Source organism: Dendrobium catenatum, unplaced genomic scaffold, assembly GCF_001605985.2.
Source record: "Dendrobium catenatum unplaced genomic scaffold, ASM160598v2 fragScaff_scaffold_1687, whole genome shotgun sequence".
Lineage (NCBI taxonomy): Eukaryota > Viridiplantae > Streptophyta > Magnoliopsida > Asparagales > Orchidaceae > Dendrobium > Dendrobium catenatum.
The window spans coordinates 243,348-262,906 of record NW_021320149.1 but is presented as its reverse complement, the minus strand read 5'-3'; the positions used below and the strand labels follow the sequence as shown (position 1 = coordinate 262,906).

Genomic DNA, 19,559 nt, shown 5'->3' with positions numbered 1-19,559 from the left:
GATGCACCATCAATGGATACAATCACAAACTGATCAAGGTATGACTTGAATATATGATTCATAATATTTATGAATGATGATGATGCATTATTTACACGAAAATGCATCACTAGAAACTCATGGTGACAATAATGTGCAATAAATGACAACATCTCCACATCATCCTATTCACCCTCAGCTAATGATACACAAATCACAACTCTATCAAAAAGAGCATAAATCCATATTCCAATTGAATTATCAGATCATCTATTTTAAGCTATTAGTACTTGTTTTTAATTGTTATATTATTCAACACATGTAATGAATGCACATGTACAATGTATTATCCTTCTTTACAAACAACACATAAGCATTATCTTATTCAACTCATGTAATGTATATACACAAGTACATTGTATTATCCTTCATCGCTAGAAACTAATGATGACAATAATGTACACTAAATGACATCTTCTCTACATCATTCTATTAACCTTCAATTAGCGATAACTAAACCTCAACTCTATCATAAAGAGCATAAATCCACATTCCAATTGAGTTATCAGATCATCTATTTTAGGCAATTAATACTTGTTTTTAATTATTATATTATTCAACTCATGAAATGAATACACATGTACATCGTATTATTCTTCTTCACAAACAACGCGTAAGCATTATCTTATTCAACTCATATAATGCATGCACATATACATTGTATTATCCTTCTTCACAAACAACACAGATGCACCCCAAGGTGACACATTAAGTATAATGAAATTTCTATCAACCAACTTTGTGATTCTTCAATGTCGTCCTATAGGAAATCTTAACTATAGAAGTATATTAAGTACTCCAATACAAAACTTCACTTTTCAAGAAACACATTGAAGAGCTCATTCATTACAAGGACCTCTTCTAATATACCAAACGATTTACTCTTATCCTTCATATGTGAAAGAAATATATCGATGCCTTTCTTCCATGTCTTATCAATATGTGGGGTTCACATATCTACCACCTTAAAAATAGATCTTATTACCTAAGAGCAAAGTTACACTCTTATTACTACAATTACTATGGTACCACATTTAATCAACCAATTCATTCCCAAAAACACATCAAATGCAGCCAAAGCAAATACTATCAACCAGTGGCGGAGTCAGAAAATGTATTTAGGGGTGGGGGGTATTTTTTTTTTCCTTCAACTTTTTACATCCGGACTTGGGACCAAAATAGTCAGTTTTAAAAATGATAAAACTTTGATAGTGAATTACTTTATTTTTTTTCCTTCACAAAATGACTTTCAATCATCAAATCACTTGATTACTGCTAGAACGAGTTCAATATATTAACTAAATACATGATATTAAAAATCTCATTGCACAAAAACAAACCATAAAATCTCTTCAAGATTGAATCAATACAGGATTAAGCTAATATCAACCAGGAAAAAAATGTAAATGAATAGGAAATTAAATTGAGAGTGATTTGAATGAATGGCCGATCTTAAATCTCTTAATCGTGGACCATTTATTGGACATTTAAATGTCTTAGTGATATCAGAATTCGGCGATCTTGGGCTCGTTGGATTCGTCTCGTCTAGCCGCTCAATTCGACTATAAGCATGTCATGCTGGGAAACCATTTGGTAATCCAAATTATGGTTTAAACCTTCTAAATATGCTTTGAGTCTTTGATTTGGAGTCATTTGGGTTCAGATTGAGTCGAATTTGGTGCCATTGGGTTCGCATTTTCGAGACGTTCAGTTTTCGATTGTAAGTTTGCCGAAATCGGAGTTCATATGGTCTCCGATTTAATTTTTGAAGTTTCCAACTTGATTTTATCTCTAGATCCCCCCCCCCCCAAAATGCTATCAACTCCAACACAATAACACAATACCTCCTACAAATATCTCAATTCCACATACATGCATAACTAGCTAAAAACAAATCTTTAATGGGAAACACAATATATAAACTAGCATGCAATGCAATCCAACAAAGCACAATGCTGCTCAGCTCTAAACGAATGCCTAGCATCAAAATCAAAAAGAATTCTATAAGACTTGGTAGAATTTAATTGTGTTAAACACCAAGTCAATTGAATATTTTGCTACTTGTTTTATCAAACTAAAGAGAAACTCGAAGAAGCAAGCTCCCTCTGACTTCCACTAGGCTTTGTTGGTGCGATCTTTTCTTCACATGTTTGTTGAACCCTCGCCACACGCTCTGATTAGGGTTGTCTTCCACCTACAATTTTATCTAAAACCTTTAGCTTTGGACTAAGATATCTCTTATGCTTCCCTTTTATAAACAACTATATATCTTATAACCATGATAGACACATCGAAAACATTGCCAAGTGACTCAATACGCTTCCTTGGATGCCTCTTCCATGCGATTTACATGTTAACACAATACTAACATAATTCATTGGAACCTTCCCAGACTCTCTAGGTCCAAATTCAATCTTCCTACTAAAACCACTTCAGGATGATTCTCGGCCGAATTTTTTCTGTCCTACGTGCCAAAGATAAATCATTCAACATATTTCTGGCTCTCTCCACCAACTCTACAAAATACTTTATTTCAATGAAACAAGTAGATACTTTCGATTGTCTCTAACACTCTAACAAATTTGTAACACTAATCCTCAAAAATACTAACTAGGGAACAATCTCCTCAAAGTCTTGAATTTCACCCCATACCATATCATTATTTTCCTCCCTATAACAGCCTCATAAAATACTTCTATGACTATTGTCTAATTGATGGGATGCAAACCATTTTCAGAAAAATGCAAACATCAATTCAAAATAACTCAAACCTCATAACCACGACATATAGATTACAAACAATCACTAATAATCTATCAAAGAATAGTAAGCATCGATTAAATAAACTCAAAATTGTATTTAAATAATTGTATTGAAACATTAAAAGAATTTAAAGAATCATTTGCACTAATCATGCATATATCCAAGGTACCACAACAAAATAAATAAATTCTATAATTACAAAAGATTTTATGTACAATCTTTAAAGTATATAGCTGTTAACTAAAAACCTGACAAACAAACACTATCATTAGGCTCCTTAACTTTACACTAAAACAAAAAACAAATGCAAATACAAAAGGAGAGCAGTAAGCTCAACAAATTATATGAAACCTACAACTGACTTCGAGGCATAAAAAAGAGAGCGATGTGCATGTCTGTAAGTTAGTTTGTAAGGAAGATCTATGACATGATAGTTTTAATAAACATATGAAGTACCAAAATGGGCATGAATGCTTAACATTAACAGCAAAGCATATGTACTTGAAATACAGTTTAAAACCAAGTAATTATTTTAATGCAATGATTGAATGTAAGCATAAAGTCGGATATTTAATATTCAAAAACAAAAATGAATACATTAGTGCATCGCATTGCTGCTAGCTTGATAAATTGATGATAGGGATGTTTCTTAACATACTGTCAATATACCTCAAGTAAAAAATCATGCCAAGGTCATCACCTTCAAAATGTGTAGGATCACAAAGATAATATTGTATGATGTGTAGAAACATGTCTGAAGTAAAATTCATTTGATAACTACAACATGCAAACCATATATATAGTGTAGGTTGAATGCAACTAATGCAATATAATAAGATCACCAATTAAGATCGCATATTTATCAAACACTATAGAACCTTGGCAATGATTATGTGGGACTAGAATAAGCCCAATGAAACCAAAGCTAATCATATGAACTTATGTGCAAACAACCAAATAGAAAAATAATAAAAGTTACATGGTGAAAGTTGGCAAAATATCAACATATCATAATTTTAATGAATATCAGGTGAGTAAAAAATGAAAAAATATCTAAATGTATCTGCTTTACAGCCTGTTATTTTGACAGTTCTTTCACCTCTCCTCTCCATAATCTTTCACTCATCTCCAACCTTTATTATGAACAAATTGTATTACCAATTGTATTTAAGATGCATGCTTGTATATACTTCGTTCATGTTTCTCACTAGCATGACTGACTCTCTTCTCGAATTATTCAGTATAAAATTCTCTTGCGCTAAAAAAAAGGAATAAAATATACTTTGGTCAATAATAATTTTCATGAGACCACACATTTCTTTTATTCCTCCTTTTCTTTAGGTATACCCTCACCAGATATTTATTTTTCTTTAGAAGATTCTATACAGCGACCCCACGTAGTGGGACAAAAGCTTGATGTTGTTGTTGTTATAGAAGATCCTATACAACCATCCTTTAAAGGTTCATTCATGATAAAATTAACCATCATCCACAAAAAACACTCCATCCATACTTTTAGACTCGACTAAGCATCCACCTGCCAAAGATCTCTAATCTATATTACTATCCCGTGAAAAGTTAAAAGGCAATGTGATGCTCATTCCATTCATTTTTATATGTTGTTTAATCATTTATCTTCTTCCTTAGAGAATTCTCCATGAAAATAGGCTATAATATTGAGTACTCTACTTAGTTACCATTGGGTAATCTACTTAGTCCCCATACATGTGATTTGATTGTTATCCCTATGGAAATTAAACTGATTGCTTGTTGATGGGAGCATGGTCAAATTTCATCATGTTAGCCAAATCAATGGATATAAATTTTGATTAGTAGCCAATAGTTCACACAAATTTATGGTATAGGCTATTCTAACACCACCCAATTGTCAGACTAAACTCCATCCAGATCCCCTTACTTGTGGTCATCAATTAAGGATAATCTATGCTACAACTGGAATGTCAATAATGTTTTCCTCTATGTCAACATTAGTAAGGCCATATATAGAGAGCAATCTTCTAGGTATATTACTCAAGAGTAGAATTGCATATGTATAGTCAAAAAGGTCATCCATGGTTTTAAACACAGCCCACAAACTTGGTTTGAAGAGCTCTACAAAGTTCTTGTCAAGATCAGACTTTGCAGTAATACTATAGATCATTTCATTGTCATCAGGCACACAATCAAGCTTTCTCGTATTAGTTTTTTATGCTAATTACATACTGGAATGATCAAAAAGGTTCCTCTTAGGTAAAACACTTTGTTAAAAATGTTTAGTAACAAAATATCAATGATAGTAAAAAAGCTTTCCTGGAGTTTAACTTACCTACATCAAAAAAGGGGTATATAACTCTCAGAATATATATGTTATTGATCTTCTTAAATAGGCTAGCCTTTTTAGATACGAATATGTTGATGCCAACATTGAGTCTTAGAGCACTTATGATAAGAATGAGACCCTTCATGATCCAGGTATCAAAACTAGTCAGGGAAATAATTATTTGAGCCTGGCATTTCATTTCTCATTTGAGTTAGTTAAAGCATGTAAACTTCAAAACAGAAACATTGGAAGAATGTTATGTACATTCTCAAGTATAATAAGTGTCCTAGACAAGAGTTATTATATAATAAGATTAAACACTTGAAAAATGTGGAAGAGTTCTCAGATGTTGATTATGCTTGTTCAGTTGAAGACAAGAAGTTAACCTCTAGATATCATATCTTTTTTTTAAATGTAATACGGTCATCTGGAAAATTAAGAAATACATGTGGGCCTTGTGGCTAGATCTAATGTTCAGGCTAAATGATGCATTTGAGATGATGTGGATAAAGAATCTTTTTTAGAGTTTGATTTTTCAGTTACACGTCCAATAGTTGCGTACTGTGACAATCATGTTGTCAGCAACATTGTCAGCCATTGTACATTCATGAAGGACCAAACAAGTTAAGGTTGATTGTTATTTCATTCAGTTTTCAATGAAGATTGTCAATCCTCATGCGCAAAATCATAACAAGTAGTTGATTCTTTTACAAAATCTTTAGGTCCTCTATCATTTTCTTGATTATATAACACGTAACTAATTGATAGATATGCTGAAAATATCAAAATAAGAATATCATTATATTGGAGGGTGGAGTATGTTTGGGTATGCTATAGAATATTATATTGATTCCCCTATGGGGTATCTCTAGTGAATAAGGCATGCAAAAAATAATTTCTCCTCTAAAAGTTTCTTGATTGCCCTCTTAAGATTTGCAGCAATTCAAATATGAACCTTTCCTAGAAGTAAATCAGAACAAATTTATCACTAAGAAAACCACATAATGCCTAAATTACCATTGATCATTATAGGCAGTGGTACAATTTTTTTAACAATAATGCGGGTGTACAAACTATAGAATGACCTGAAATCTAAATAATAATGCAGCACTGCATTTAAATAACAATGAAGCAAACAACCGTGGGGAAAAAAATAGTACAATGGAATGAAGAAGAAATATGAAGTGCAATGGAGAGTAAGAGAAAGTGAGCACACCCATAAATTTAAGGTAGTGAGTAGCACCTAAAATTGAAGCCTTCTTTCAATAGGACCACCCACAGGTTGTGATTCTGTCAAATCCACAAGTACCCCATGTAAGAGAAACTAGGTAAGGAAGCATAAGGAAAAGGGGGAAAATCGGATGGGTTTGCAAGTCCTGAAATTTGTCTTGCTGAGAAACTCCATGCGAAAAAACTCTATAAATTTCTAACGGGCTTCAAAAGGGAGATCATGATATTTCCTCTTAAATCAAGCACAAGGTTTCAGAAAAAGAATGGCTTATGATATACAAAAGAATGGAAATAATCTCAAGTTTCTAATTCATTATATTAGAATGTCAATCACATCAAACCCCACAGAATGCAATCGCATAAAGCTATTTCTTCACATAAAAGTGAAAAGGAGAACAATTTATTTCAATTATGATAATTTTTTCTGTAAAAAAATCAAAGACCTGAACTTTGCTAAACCATGGAAACAAAAAGCACATTCAAAATCCCCAATGATAGATAATAAAGATTTCTAGTAGGACCACCTGTGATAAAAGCATTTGAAACAATTTAATTTGAAAGTTATTTTTGTTCTCTTCCAGTCCCTTTTATTTCCATCAAATACGTACATTTGGAAAATGTTGTTCCCACTTCTGCAAAATGACAATCATCTCCTTGAATAATGATCCTCTCACTGAACTTCAACCATAATTAAATCTCAAACAATTTAGCACACCAATTCCATTGTATGAAGAGCACGATCTCTAAATAAGGTCAAGATTTCTCCCTCTATTCCTCAAGTACATTCAGCTCAGCAGTATCATCTCTTTACCTCAATCCACATGGTTGACTCTGTGGGGGTCATTGTTATACATAAAATTTCAATAAAATCACAATTATGGAAAGTCATGATCAGGGTCCAAGTAGGGGTAAATGAAATTAGATTAGAGTAAGGTTGAAATAATGAGTTCCTTTATTCGAGAGATTTGGGTTGTATGGTAGCGGTGGCATGTGTCTTTTTTTTTTTTTTGGTGGGGGTCCTCATGGCATGCATCCAGTTTCACAAAAAGTAAAAGAAAATAATTTTGAACCCCTTCAAGACAAAGGCATCAACAAAAAAAAATTGTATGGAGTTAATGGTCTACTAGTGAAGTGAAAATATTTAATGCAATAGCATGATGACCACAGACATGGCAAATGAATTTTCTATGATCCTAAATAAAATAACAGCATCGATTCCCAGGAGCCAAGCTTCAATGTTTGCTCATCATAGAAAAATACTGGCTATTCAACACGTCAATTCCACCGAAAAATCAAAATTGTGTGTTGGTCTCAAGGATAACAACACTACTTGCTGGCTTCTTACATGCTGAATCAGCATATATTTCAATCAACGTAAAATACATCAAATATTAGGCAACTCAAATGCCTTTTTTCCCCTTGTTTTCGTACAAATACTTCACATCTTCATGGCCACGGAACATTGGCAATTTCACCATAGATCTTGCTTTGGCTTTCCATAACTACATCTACACCTATTCCAATGCATTCCGAGCATTGACATTATTCAAATAACTATTGGTCGCATGCAAACCTTCTCGCCCAAAAAACAAGCAAGGATTATAAAAAAAAAAAAAAAAAACCTAAAGCACAAAGATTATTGTGACGAGGTCACAATAATCTTAAATGGAAAGCAACAAACACATATTTTTTGAAGGATCTAGGAGGGCTGAATATTGAAAGCCCCGGCAAAATCCAGTTAATGAAAGCAACAGCAACAACTCATTTGATAACCGAAAGAGAATAGAAAAAGAAGATGGACACTCACAAACTCAACAAAGGCCTGGTTGCGGTTAGCGCCAACGTTGGATTTGGTGTTGACGATCTTCCCAAACGGCTTGCAGAGCTCGACAAGCTCCTCCTCCGTGCACTCCCAAGGAAGGTTCCGGAGATGCAACACCTTGGAAGGCGTCTGCGTGTAACGAAACTGTGGTTGTCCCGATGAAGACATGTTCTGAAGCTCCGATCTGGGTCAGGTGGCCCGGGGCTTTCGAGAATATTTGCCTCGAAAAGCCGTATGGATAATGCCTAAACAGCGAGTACGTGAATATTTGGTTTAGGGTTTAGAAAGAGGCTCCGAAACGGCGAAACCTCTTTCTTCAGCGACAGGCTTATAAATCGTGAGATGTAGATAAAGGAATTTGTCTAAATAGGATGAAGAGAGATACAATCGACATTAGGAACAATTATTTAGTCCGGTGAACGTACGCTCTTCTACGTTCGGCCACCAATGTTATAACCCCACGTAGCATGAAGAAAAGTCGCCGACCCGACCCGCTGTGTTTTGGGTTTTTAGGGAGTGTTTTGTATAGGATTTATCGGTCGTTTACTCGTTTTTAGCAGGATTTATGGTAAATCCCGCAAATTCTTAAATTCAAGATTTATAGATTTACATCATAAATTCGATAAATTCATCTAAATCCTAATCTCATTTCTATTCGGATTTAACGCTCAGAATTTCTTCCCGCAGCACAATCTATTGCCAAACAGCTTCAGAGATTTAACAGGATTTAAAATTTTTCATACCAAACACTTTTCAAAATTTTGATTTAGTAAATCATGCTAAAATTGAATCCAATCATATACCAAACACCCCCTTAGGGTTCAAATCTTACGGGCGAAAGAAAGATTGCATGTTGAAATTTGAGCAAGTAATTAAATTATTTAAAAATATATTTAAATTTATATTTGTATTTCTGACTTTTGAGTTAAATTAATGGAACATGATCGAAGGCCTAAGCATCGGGAAGTTTAGATACTTACTGACATCTATTTAAAATTTAACACGTTGGGTGTATTATAATTATATTTTTTGTGCATTTTATTTGTACTTTACTTAAATTTTATATGCACTTTAGTTACACTTTAATTTTATTATATTCTGACTATGCTTTATATGTATTTTACATATATTTTATCTACGTTTTGATTACAATTTTGATTTAAAATTTCATAGACATATTAAATATATAAAATAAAAAATAAATCCAATTAAATATCAAATCTCCACTCCACATAATCTAGATTTACCTTTTGTGTCTGCACCTAATAATTTCTCTAAGGCTCGATCCTCTCCAGCCGGAACTTTTATTAGGTCAGGTCACCAAACGTAGAGCTACGTTCGGCATCCACTGTTATAGCGCCACGTATCAGCCCGGAAACCCGACCCAAACCCATCATGATTTGTTGATTGGTCACGTGTTTTACACCATTTCGAGCCGCCCCGACGTAATTTAACTTAAACGGGCGGGAAAAGTTAAAAATCCGCCCCTTCTTTAAATGTTTGGCCAATTATGATCTGAAGACGTTATACATTATTTAGGGTTTACATCACGAAGAGAAAGTTTTCACGTAGGGTTCAAGGAGATGGAAGATAAGACAATGATTGTTTCTTTGGAAGACTCAGACGATTTCGATGAAACATTTGGCACTTATAATGTTGATGAAGATTTTTTTGATTTCATACAAGTAATTTTTTATCTATGCAGATGTTTTACAATATAAATTTTTAAAATCAAGCTACATATGATTATTTCTTTTTGTTTATCCATGAGTACCATATTCGTACCGAGAGAGAATGATTGGAGTATTGATTGATACACATATGGTACTGTTTGGTACTTATATGTATTGCTCGGTATGTGTTTTTTTTTTAAACGTCGATAATGTCTATCTTGTACCGAGCTTATAGATAAGCACCATATGTGTACCGAGATAAAAAATTTCTACATAAGTCTGTATAAATCGGTACTGCTCGGTATTTATAATTTCCTTGTACCGAGCTTATTGATAAGTATCATATGTGTACCGAGATAAAAAAAAGTTTATATATAAGTCGGTATAAATCGGCATTACTCGGTATTTATAGGTTCCTTGTATCGAGCTTATAGATAAGTACCATATGTGTACCGAGATAAAAAAAGTTTATATATAAGTCGGTATAAATCGGTACTGGTCGGTATTTATAGGTTCATTGTACCAAGCCTACATAACTCGATATAAATAGGTATTGATCGGTATTTATAGGTTCCTTGTACCGAGCTTATAGATAAGTACCATATGTGTACCAAGATAAAAAAGGTTTTATATAAGTCGGTATAAATCGGTACTGCTCGGTATTTATAGGTTCATTTTACAAAGCCTACATTACTCGGTATAAATAGGTACTGATCGGTATTTATAGGTTTCTTGTACCGAGCTTATAGATAAGTACCATATGTTTTTATAGGTTCAGTGTACCGAGCCTACATAACTCGGTATAAATTGGTAATGCTCGGTATTTATAGGTATTGCTCGGTATGCTCCTTTTTTATGTTTGTTTACGTCGATTATGTCTACCTTGTACCGAGCTTATAGATAAGTTTCATAGGTGTACCAAGAAATAAGTTTCAACAAAACTCGGTATTGCTCGGTATACAGTTATTGCGGTATTGCTCGGAATTAATAGCTTGGTCCAATAATATATAAAACTTTGAATTATTTTTTCACATGGGGTTTACAACTCTAAAAAGGAAGCATATGATAATTATTGCCAAATGCGCATTCTCATGGTTTTAGTGTTCGGAAAGAACATCATTCATTCTGGTCAAATTCAAGGAAAATAAAATCAAAGGATTTTGTCTGTTCCAAAGCCGGATTCAAGAAGGAGACAAAAAAAAGAAGGTCAAATTTTAAAGATCGACTATAAGAACTGGATGTCCAACTATGATAAGATTTGCGGTCAGTGAAGATGGAATATGGGTGGTGAAAAGATCGGTAGAGAGTTACAATCACGAATTGGCTAAACCGGATGATCAACATTTACTGAGATCATCTAGGCACATCAGTAATGGAAATGCCTCCGTTCTTAAATCAATGTCTGAAGCTGGCATAAGAACAGTTAATGCATTTTCCTATCTATTCGATGAGGTGAGAGATTTAGGAAATATGAGATTCACAAAGAGGTACGCATACAACTACATTTATAAGTAGAAAAGAGCCAAAATTGAGAACGGGGACACCAATTTGCTAATCAAATTGTTTAAAGACCGAGTAGCTGCAGACAACATGTTTGAATGGGATGTGCAAATTGATGAAGAAGACATGTTGGTTTTTTTTTGGATGGGTTGAGAGAATTGATTACGTCTGCTTTAGGGATGTCATAATTTTTTGATACAAGCTATCGTTTTAACAAATATAATTTAGCCTGTGCCCCTATTATTGGAGTTAATAACCATTGGCAAAACATTATATTAGGGGTGACATCTCTATCCGAGGAAACAATTGATTATTTTTCCTGACTATTTCGAATATTTTTAAGAATTATGGATAACAAACATCTAGTTACTATATTCACTGATCAGGATCAAGCAATGGCTATGACGATAGAGATTGTATTACCTAATACACGTCATAGGTTGTGCCAATGACATATATACAAGAAGGCTCCTTCCAAAGTATGGTATTCTGAGCAGTACCGAGCAGTATCGAGAAGCACCGATCAGCACCGAACACTACAGAGCAGTATCGAGCAACAACGAACAAAATATTACATATAAAATATTAAGATATTTACTGTAAATACCGAGTATTAACTCTGAATACTGCGCTGTATCGAGCAGTACCGAGCAGCATCGAATACTGAATACCGATTAGTACCGAGCATTACTATAAACTACAAAACACGAAACTCTGATTGATTTGAATCGTTCTCACAATATATATTCAAATTTTTATACTAAAAAGAACATTAATAAGTAAACCCTAACCCTAAAACAACGATTTTTTTTTTTTAAATTTTTTTAACCAGATAAACTATATAACAAGAATGAATGTACCTCGGAAGAAATTTCTAACATGAGGCATTGTCTCTGTAGAGGTATTCGATCGGAAATTTGCTTCAAACTAACGGCAAATGCTTGCGAACTACGAAGGAAAGGAATTGTTGCAGAAGTCGCTTCGTCTTTGAATCTAGTAAAGCCAAATGAAAATCTACCGGGTAGGAATATATATTTAAAATATTACAATACCATGATGGGCTGCTTATCCGATCATCATGGATTTAAAATAGGCACCAGTGACAAACCCACTATTCTTCGGTCAGGTCGGCGGTTTAGTGCCGGCTAGGTGACTCTATATGAGTGGTGACCAACGTAACCGGACCAAATAAACGTGCCGGAGGAACGTGGACCGTATTTGTGCTTTCTTTCTATGTTCGCAGCCAGAACTCCAAGCAGTGCAGCGCCCGAGCCCTGCCGCTTGCGCCTCCTCATAGCCGAGCTCGGTTGCCCGCCTTCACCAACCTCTGCGCTTTAGCTTCTACGTGCAGCGCCACTCATCACCACTACCGGGCTGCGCCTCGCCTCGCTGCGCAACCTCTCCATCGCGCCTCTCGTCGGTACGTGACCTTGCTGCCGCGTACTAGCTGTTCCGCCGGATTCGCCAGATCTTTGCTGAAGTTTGACAGATCGACAGTCCTCCACTGCCCATTTCGACATTTGCCTTTGCTAGCGGGGTGATGATCATTTCCTCCTCCACGTTAGGTTGATCTCCCTAGCCCTGTGCTTGGCGGCTCCGGGTAGTGTGCTCTTCCACATTGGTTAGTTTGATCAGGAGCATACACGTGGAGTTACTCTCGTGCTGTCATCCTGGTCTTCCATTGAAGCCGCTTTGCACTTTGGGCTCTTCCTAGGAGGTAAACACTTCAAACCCAATCCTAGAATCACCTTCGCCGGTACATTTCCTAGGTCATATTGCATCGCTGAACGCTAAATTACGTGTCAAGAGTCATTTTGCAAATTGATTGTTAAGTTCAGTTTAGAGCTTACACAAAATGATTTTCATGCTTAAAATAAATAATTTCATCATGGCACACACCTTAAAATTATTTAATGCTTCCATAACACAAATTGTCTCATCAAATTCATTTTCTCAATTCAAGTGACAAAATAAAATAAGCTCAAAATTCTCCACAACCTTAAACTTATTTATCGTTTTCCCTCTTTCAATAATAAAATAAAAAGCTTGTCTTTGAACAAAGTATTAACATTGCCTGATCTTAGAAAACTAAAAATAATTGCAAACTTCTTGGTTCTAACTTATTATATGCATATTAAATGATTTAGAAATGATAGAGATATAAAGATTTCTCAACAACATAAATGAACCGCTTTATGATGGGAAATTTTACAGTATATAACTAGTCATAATTGGCCAAATACCTCTATTATTTCTTTAATTAGAGAAATAAGTTTGGAAGTTCATGGAAAAAAATACCCTCTTGTATTCGAGGATTGCTCATTGAAGTCCACTAAGAACAAAGTTTGTTTGAACAAGGATCAAATAAAGTTCTAACTAAATTTTAAATAACTTTTGAATAAGTTTAGAATAAAGTTTGAATGAAATTTTGAACAAGATTCAAGCAAATTTTGACTAAGATTCAAATCTATTAATTTTTTTTTTTAAATATGGTTTGAATATGGCCAACTAAGGTTTGAAATTAGTTCAAACAAGGCCACAAATATAATATAAAAGAATATAAATTTGATATATTGGATTGCAATCATAATAGCTATAACGTAACATAATATAACTTTGTTATAATAGAGTTCAATGACAATAGTAATAATACAATATATTATAACATTGATATGTCAAATTGCAATCGCAATAGCATAACATAATAGAGTATTAGGTTGAAATTGCAGAGGGCAATCACATCAAATATAACACTACATACTATAACTTTGATACATCATATTGCAATCACGAGATTTATGACATAGTAAAGATCTAACGATGATCATTACCCTGCTAGAGATTGAGAGACGACACGAGCTAGCAAAAATAAGCTAGAGATGGGTGAATTGTGAGCAACTATAGGGCAAAAAAAGTTGAGAGAGAGTGGGTTAGGGGTTGTACTAGAGTTGTTGGTGAGAGGATTTGCAAGTGAGAAGAGGCAGGTGAGCAATTTGGTGTGAGCGAGGGAGGAGTGAAGTGACGAGGGATGAACTAGTAAGAGAACGAGAGGTGCCTATAAATGGGTTGTAATGTGCGAGAGAGACTGAGAGGAAGTCGGGATAGTGTCTAGTTAAGTAGTTATCATTTTTATATTATGATTTTTTTTTAATAATGGTTGAATGGGACTTGATATACAACACGATATGGCTAAGAGGCATGGGAGGAGGCTACAAGATACTACACATGTGCATAATTTTGCCAGGATTATCCTATGTGGTGGGATAACTTTAAATTTTTTTAATATTTAATTTTTATATAATTTGAATTAAGTTATTTGAGTGTATTGATCCCTTCACGCAAATCCTCATCACTTGCTTGAGTCAATTTTGTGTTGTTGGCTCGCGCTCAGGTAAAATATATGAATCTCTTATGTTGCAATCCGAGCAATATAAGCTTCATTTATATGTAATTTTGTCATTTTGGATTTGTTGGTGGAGTCTATTTTTGTGAAACTAATTATGCTTAAGTAGTTTGATTGCGGTCAAGGTGTCTTGAACTAGATTTGTACGATACTATGACTTTTTTTGTCGTTAATATTACATTCGATTATGGAATAATAGTTGTGCAGGTTAACATTGATCTGATAACATAACATGCTAATTATACTTTTGACATAGAAATGAATATGCCTTAAATATTTTGAGCTATTAGGCCTTTTTTTGAAGGTTTGGAAGCTATTAGAATGAATTTCAAAGTTGAGTTCAAATATTTGGAAACTTGAAAGTGGATGAAAGGGAGTTTATATTTTTTGAACTCATCAGGAGTGAATAGAGTTGCATTTATGATCTTATGGAAGTCACTTCTATTTCGTTTATTCTTAAAATAACAATAAAATAATATGTCATTAAAAAGAGAATGTGTTAAAATGATGTTTTATTGTTAATAATAAAATAATATAAAATCAATGAGCTGATTGATTAAATAAAACTTATTGTACCCAAGCAAACATTGGGCCTCAGCCCATTAGAACGGGGTTTATGCAAAGCAAACAACCACCATTAAAACTCACTTTAATGAAGCTCAATTTAGGAACTCAGCACCAAACACTTCCAAGCACTTATGCGGAGACAAGCTGAGTCTTAATGTGGGTTTTGATCCAATCATTATACTTATTTCTTACTAGTCCTATCATTTATCTTGTATATAGGTGTTTCACCCATCTTTGTATTAATCGTTGAAAAGAATGGTGGGGCTATCAGCAGGAGAGAGGCAGTTTATATATGGTGGGATTGCACAAGATCTTCGATCAGATGGCAGACAACGACTGCAGTTCAGGCCTATCTCTGTTCAAACTGGAGTTATTCCTCAGGTTTTAATGATGTTTATGCTCCTAATTTGTTTTTGGCATTTTCTCAATAATTAATGGTGATGTTTGTTCTCCTTTTCATAAAATTTCAGTTGATTTTTCTATCCATTTAATTTCTTTTGTTGGTTTTATGATAGGCTAATGGCTCTGCTCGGGCTACGATGGGTGCAACTGATGTCATAGCTAGCATCAAGGTAATGATGTTACTGGTGCTAGAACTAGTGCTTTGGCTAAAAAAAGTTTGTTTGAAAGAAGTATCTTTGGATGAACTGTACTTTGCAATCATTCCGTTGTTTCATTCAATAGCATAGGAGCAAAAGAGCCTTTTTAACAAAACTTCAAAGGGAATTGTTCTCTTTTTCACCCTCAAAATATTAGTTGACACTTAGCTTTTATTCTACAGTTATCTGTCTGGCCCCTTATTTTAAATTGAGGCTTCTCCATGGAATGGCCTCGTCCTTGATTTTTCTTGTTTTTATTTATTATGCTTTCAATTGCTTCAAATTGGGATTTGATTACCTATGTTTATAACTCCTGAAAACTTTTGTGTATGTGGATGCAACTTTGTATCGTTATTTTTGTCGTTGAGTGGATTCTATGTGTGTTGGCAATGTTTTTCATGCAGGCTGAACTTGGGAAGCCTGCTCCTCTTCGACCAGACAAAGGAAAAGTTTCTATTTTTATTGATTGCAGCCCAACTGCAGCACCAGTGTTTGAGGTTGGTTGGCTTCTTTTATTATGAATGGATTAGTTTAGCTTGTGTTAGCTCTTTAAAGTTTTAACATCTTCAACATTATTCCTGTTAAAACGGGGGATCTCTTATAATTTATTCAAAGTTGGTCTTTCAGAATGTAAAATTGACACAATAATGGTAAAGGTTGGAGGTATGGCTTAGAAACAGAGATTAAGTTGATTTAATAATAGGAGATGTCATTTTGAGATTGTGTTTGAAGTTTTTGGCTGGTACTGTCATAGGGATGAGTGAGTTATAGGCTATGTTTGGCATTGTGTCTTGTGTTGTGCTGTGCCGGGTGTTGTTCTGTGCTGTCAAGAACTGTGAATGACTGTTCGGTAAAAATCTGTCATAGTACTAATATGAGTTGGTTGTGGATGTAATGAATGTTATTATGAGTTTCCCAATATTATACTATAATGTATTTTTCTTAATGATTAATTAATTAATATCATTAAAGTACTCTTCTGTGAAGGTTCCTGAATTATTGTTATAAGAAGGAAGTTCTTTTATCTTTCGTACAATTGGATTTTTTTTCTTCTTGTAGCTGTTTTTTCAAACATCTTAAAGTTGCTTCTACTGTCTAAGTAGGGACAATCGGTTGAAAATTATGCCAAATGGAGCCTTAATTAGCATTTATCGTTAATGAAAATCGGAAGAGGGATGGTTGGAAAAATTTGATCAGACAGTCTGGCTAGAAGATCGAGGCATTTGTTTTCTTTTTCTTTTTCCCAAGTCATTTGTCTTGCAATTCAATTTTTAGGGTTCTTAAAATTGTCAGTTGAACAGTAAAAAAGTCTTAAACCCTATTCTAGCATTCTAGGTTTGTAGTATTTGGCTACACAATCTAGTAGTTAGTAGATAGTTTAATGCATAAGTCTAATGCAGACATTTCAGATTGTTACAAGTTTCACCTTATTTCATTGCTTGCCAACTTGATATTATTTCCATAGATTTTCTCTCTGCTTTGCCTATTCATTTCTTAAAATTGAGGACATCCATCAGATATACAAGTTTGCTGACCATGTGAATGGCCCCTTGATTGTTTTCGTCAAAATCCCCTTGTTGTTGGCTGTCCTCCATCCTCCTTTGCGATTCTTAGGCCTTCCCACATATATTTCATCTATCCTTTATGCAAGTTCATTTCCCACTCACTAACTTGCTTCCGCAACTATAGTATCCATACAACATGATATAATGGCCATGGACAAGTACAACTGTTGTTCTCTAAACATTAATAATGACCCCTTCTTCCATTTTTTAGGAATTACTGGAAAAATGAAAGAAGTGGGAGGAACTGGCTATGACAGTTAACACACCGCATCATTTACAGTAAACTTTTTTTATACAGCATCAACTAGGTTGTTTCATGATGAACTGATTAGTCATTCTATCAATTAGAGTTATTTATACTAGTTTGACTTCATGCTTAATATTTTTTCAGAAATATTTTCACGAGCATAGTTACAGAAGTTTCCAGTATCTTCACTGATTTGTGGTCAATATATCTTCTTAGGGCAGAGGTGGTGAAGAGTTATCTGCTGAGCTCTCAGTTGGACTGCAGAGATGCTTACTGGGTGGTAAAAGCGGGGCTGGTAATTTACTTGGTTATTTTGAAAAAAAAAAAAAATTCATGTCCTCTGTGCCCCTTTTTAATTTCCAGAAATTTTCCACCTAGTTGATCCAGAGATCCATGGCAAGTTAATTTGATTTATGTATTTCAATATATGATGACTCTGTTGTCTCATTCATGAAGAATTATATTCAGGCATGGTTTGATGTGAAACTTCTGTCTTCTTAGTAATGTTTTCATGCATTTTTAATGAAGTTCCTTTTATCTACTGTTAACACCCTCTCCCCCTTCTTTAATTCCCATTTTAATGAAGATAATTGAACTTGAAATCCCAAAAAATTGCTTCCCTTGCCATAATGTGATTATAATACTTTTTGTTCAACTTTTCTTCTTTACTGTCATTTTCCTCTTTTGACTGAAAATGTGAAGCTCTCTTCCCGGGGCACACGTTGACATGCCAGGAGTAAAGGCCAAAATCGATATCCCAACATATGATGGTTCTCTCAATTCTGAGAAATTGAATGGTTGGCATATCAACTAGAGCCATACTTCAGTTTATATGGTTACTCATTTGAAACTATCACTGACCAAGCATTGGTTACTTGGAATGCTCATCTTCACCATGTGCTGGAGGATTAACCATCTTTATGGTTGATTTTTTTTGTATGCCTTTATTTCTTAAAATTTGTAAACGGTTCATGAAATACCATATCATTAGTCCTGAAGGGCCAGTCTTCTATGGGATACTCATATGCTTCCTGATTAGAAAGTGTCCATTTTAAAAGAACCTGTTTAAGAGTTTGTCCATGATTGTTATGGATAAGAAGAGGAAGAGGTGTAATGGTAGTGGGAGGTGTGCCAAAAAAAGGTTTGAGGATAGAGATATGAAAGACGAGATGAATCTTATTGTTTGGAGGAAGAGTTAAAATGATATGTCACTTTACTGACAATGGATTGAACATGAATGGGGTTGAAATATCATGTGGACAGTTTGGAGTGGGTACAACAAACTACAGAATTTTGACGAAAACGTTGTAATTTAACCAAAACCCGATCTCCTACGGACAATTGTAAATCACATCGATGGCAATCAACCATTAATTTTATTCTTTGTTGGGCTTGCTGCATTTTAGTGCGGAGTGTTTGTAAAAGAGTACGGTGGTTCGTTAGTTATGAATCTAGAGTGAATGTTTAAGGTGCTGTTAACATAGGAAGGTATTGAGGGAGTTAAACGTCCATAAAGGGGCCTGATATCAAGCATCTTAATGGCAGTGTGAAAAGAAGTATTATAAGAGAGTTCGGCCCAACATAGAAAGGTAGACCATAGTTTGGGTGAGTTGGAAGTGTAGGCATGAAGATATTGTTATAAACCTTTATTTAGGACCTCAGTTTGACCATCTATTTGTGGATGATATACAATTCTATAGTGAAGTGTTGTGTCACTTAGAGTAAAAATATGACATGAGAATTTACTTTAAAAATACTCTATTTATCTAAGACAATGGATTTTGGGAAATTGTGCAAACGGACAACCATATTGACAAAGAGAGTAGCAACT

The 19,559-nt window shown here is 34.4% G+C and overlaps 2 protein-coding genes across 11 annotated transcripts in view; one reads left to right on the top strand and one right to left on the bottom strand.

Annotated features, from left to right (window-relative positions):
• Positions 1-8,531, bottom strand: part of LOC110112128 (polypyrimidine tract-binding protein homolog 1) — a 44,617-nt gene extending 36,086 nt beyond the window's left edge. For 3 of the 10 annotated variants that reach the window (XM_028701413.1, XM_028701415.1, XM_028701411.1), the window contains exons 1-2: positions 8,160-8,297; positions 6,339-6,412 (exon numbers count right to left, since the gene is read on the bottom strand). Coding sequence is in view for 1 of the 10 variants with exons in the window: in XM_020844226.2 (XP_020699885.1) it covers positions 8,160-8,342 (183 nt within the window). In the remaining 9 variants the exon portion in view is untranslated. Of the gene's footprint in view, positions 1-6,338; positions 6,413-8,159 lie in introns of all 10 variants that reach the window. The other 7 variants (XM_028701414.1, XM_028701416.1, XM_028701412.1 and 4 more) reach the window with 3 other exon arrangements.
• Positions 8,532-12,584: 4,053 nt separating this feature from the next.
• Positions 12,585-19,559, top strand: part of LOC110112120 (exosome complex component RRP42) — a 38,820-nt gene continuing 31,845 nt past the window's right edge. The window contains exons 1-5 of the mRNA XM_020844220.2: positions 12,585-13,064; positions 15,537-15,698; positions 15,833-15,889; positions 16,321-16,413; positions 17,945-18,023. Of these exons, the coding sequence (XP_020699879.1) occupies positions 15,573-15,698; positions 15,833-15,889; positions 16,321-16,413; positions 17,945-18,023 (355 nt within the window). The 5' untranslated portion in view covers positions 12,585-13,064; positions 15,537-15,572. The remainder of the gene's footprint in view (positions 13,065-15,536; positions 15,699-15,832; positions 15,890-16,320; positions 16,414-17,944; positions 18,024-19,559) is intronic.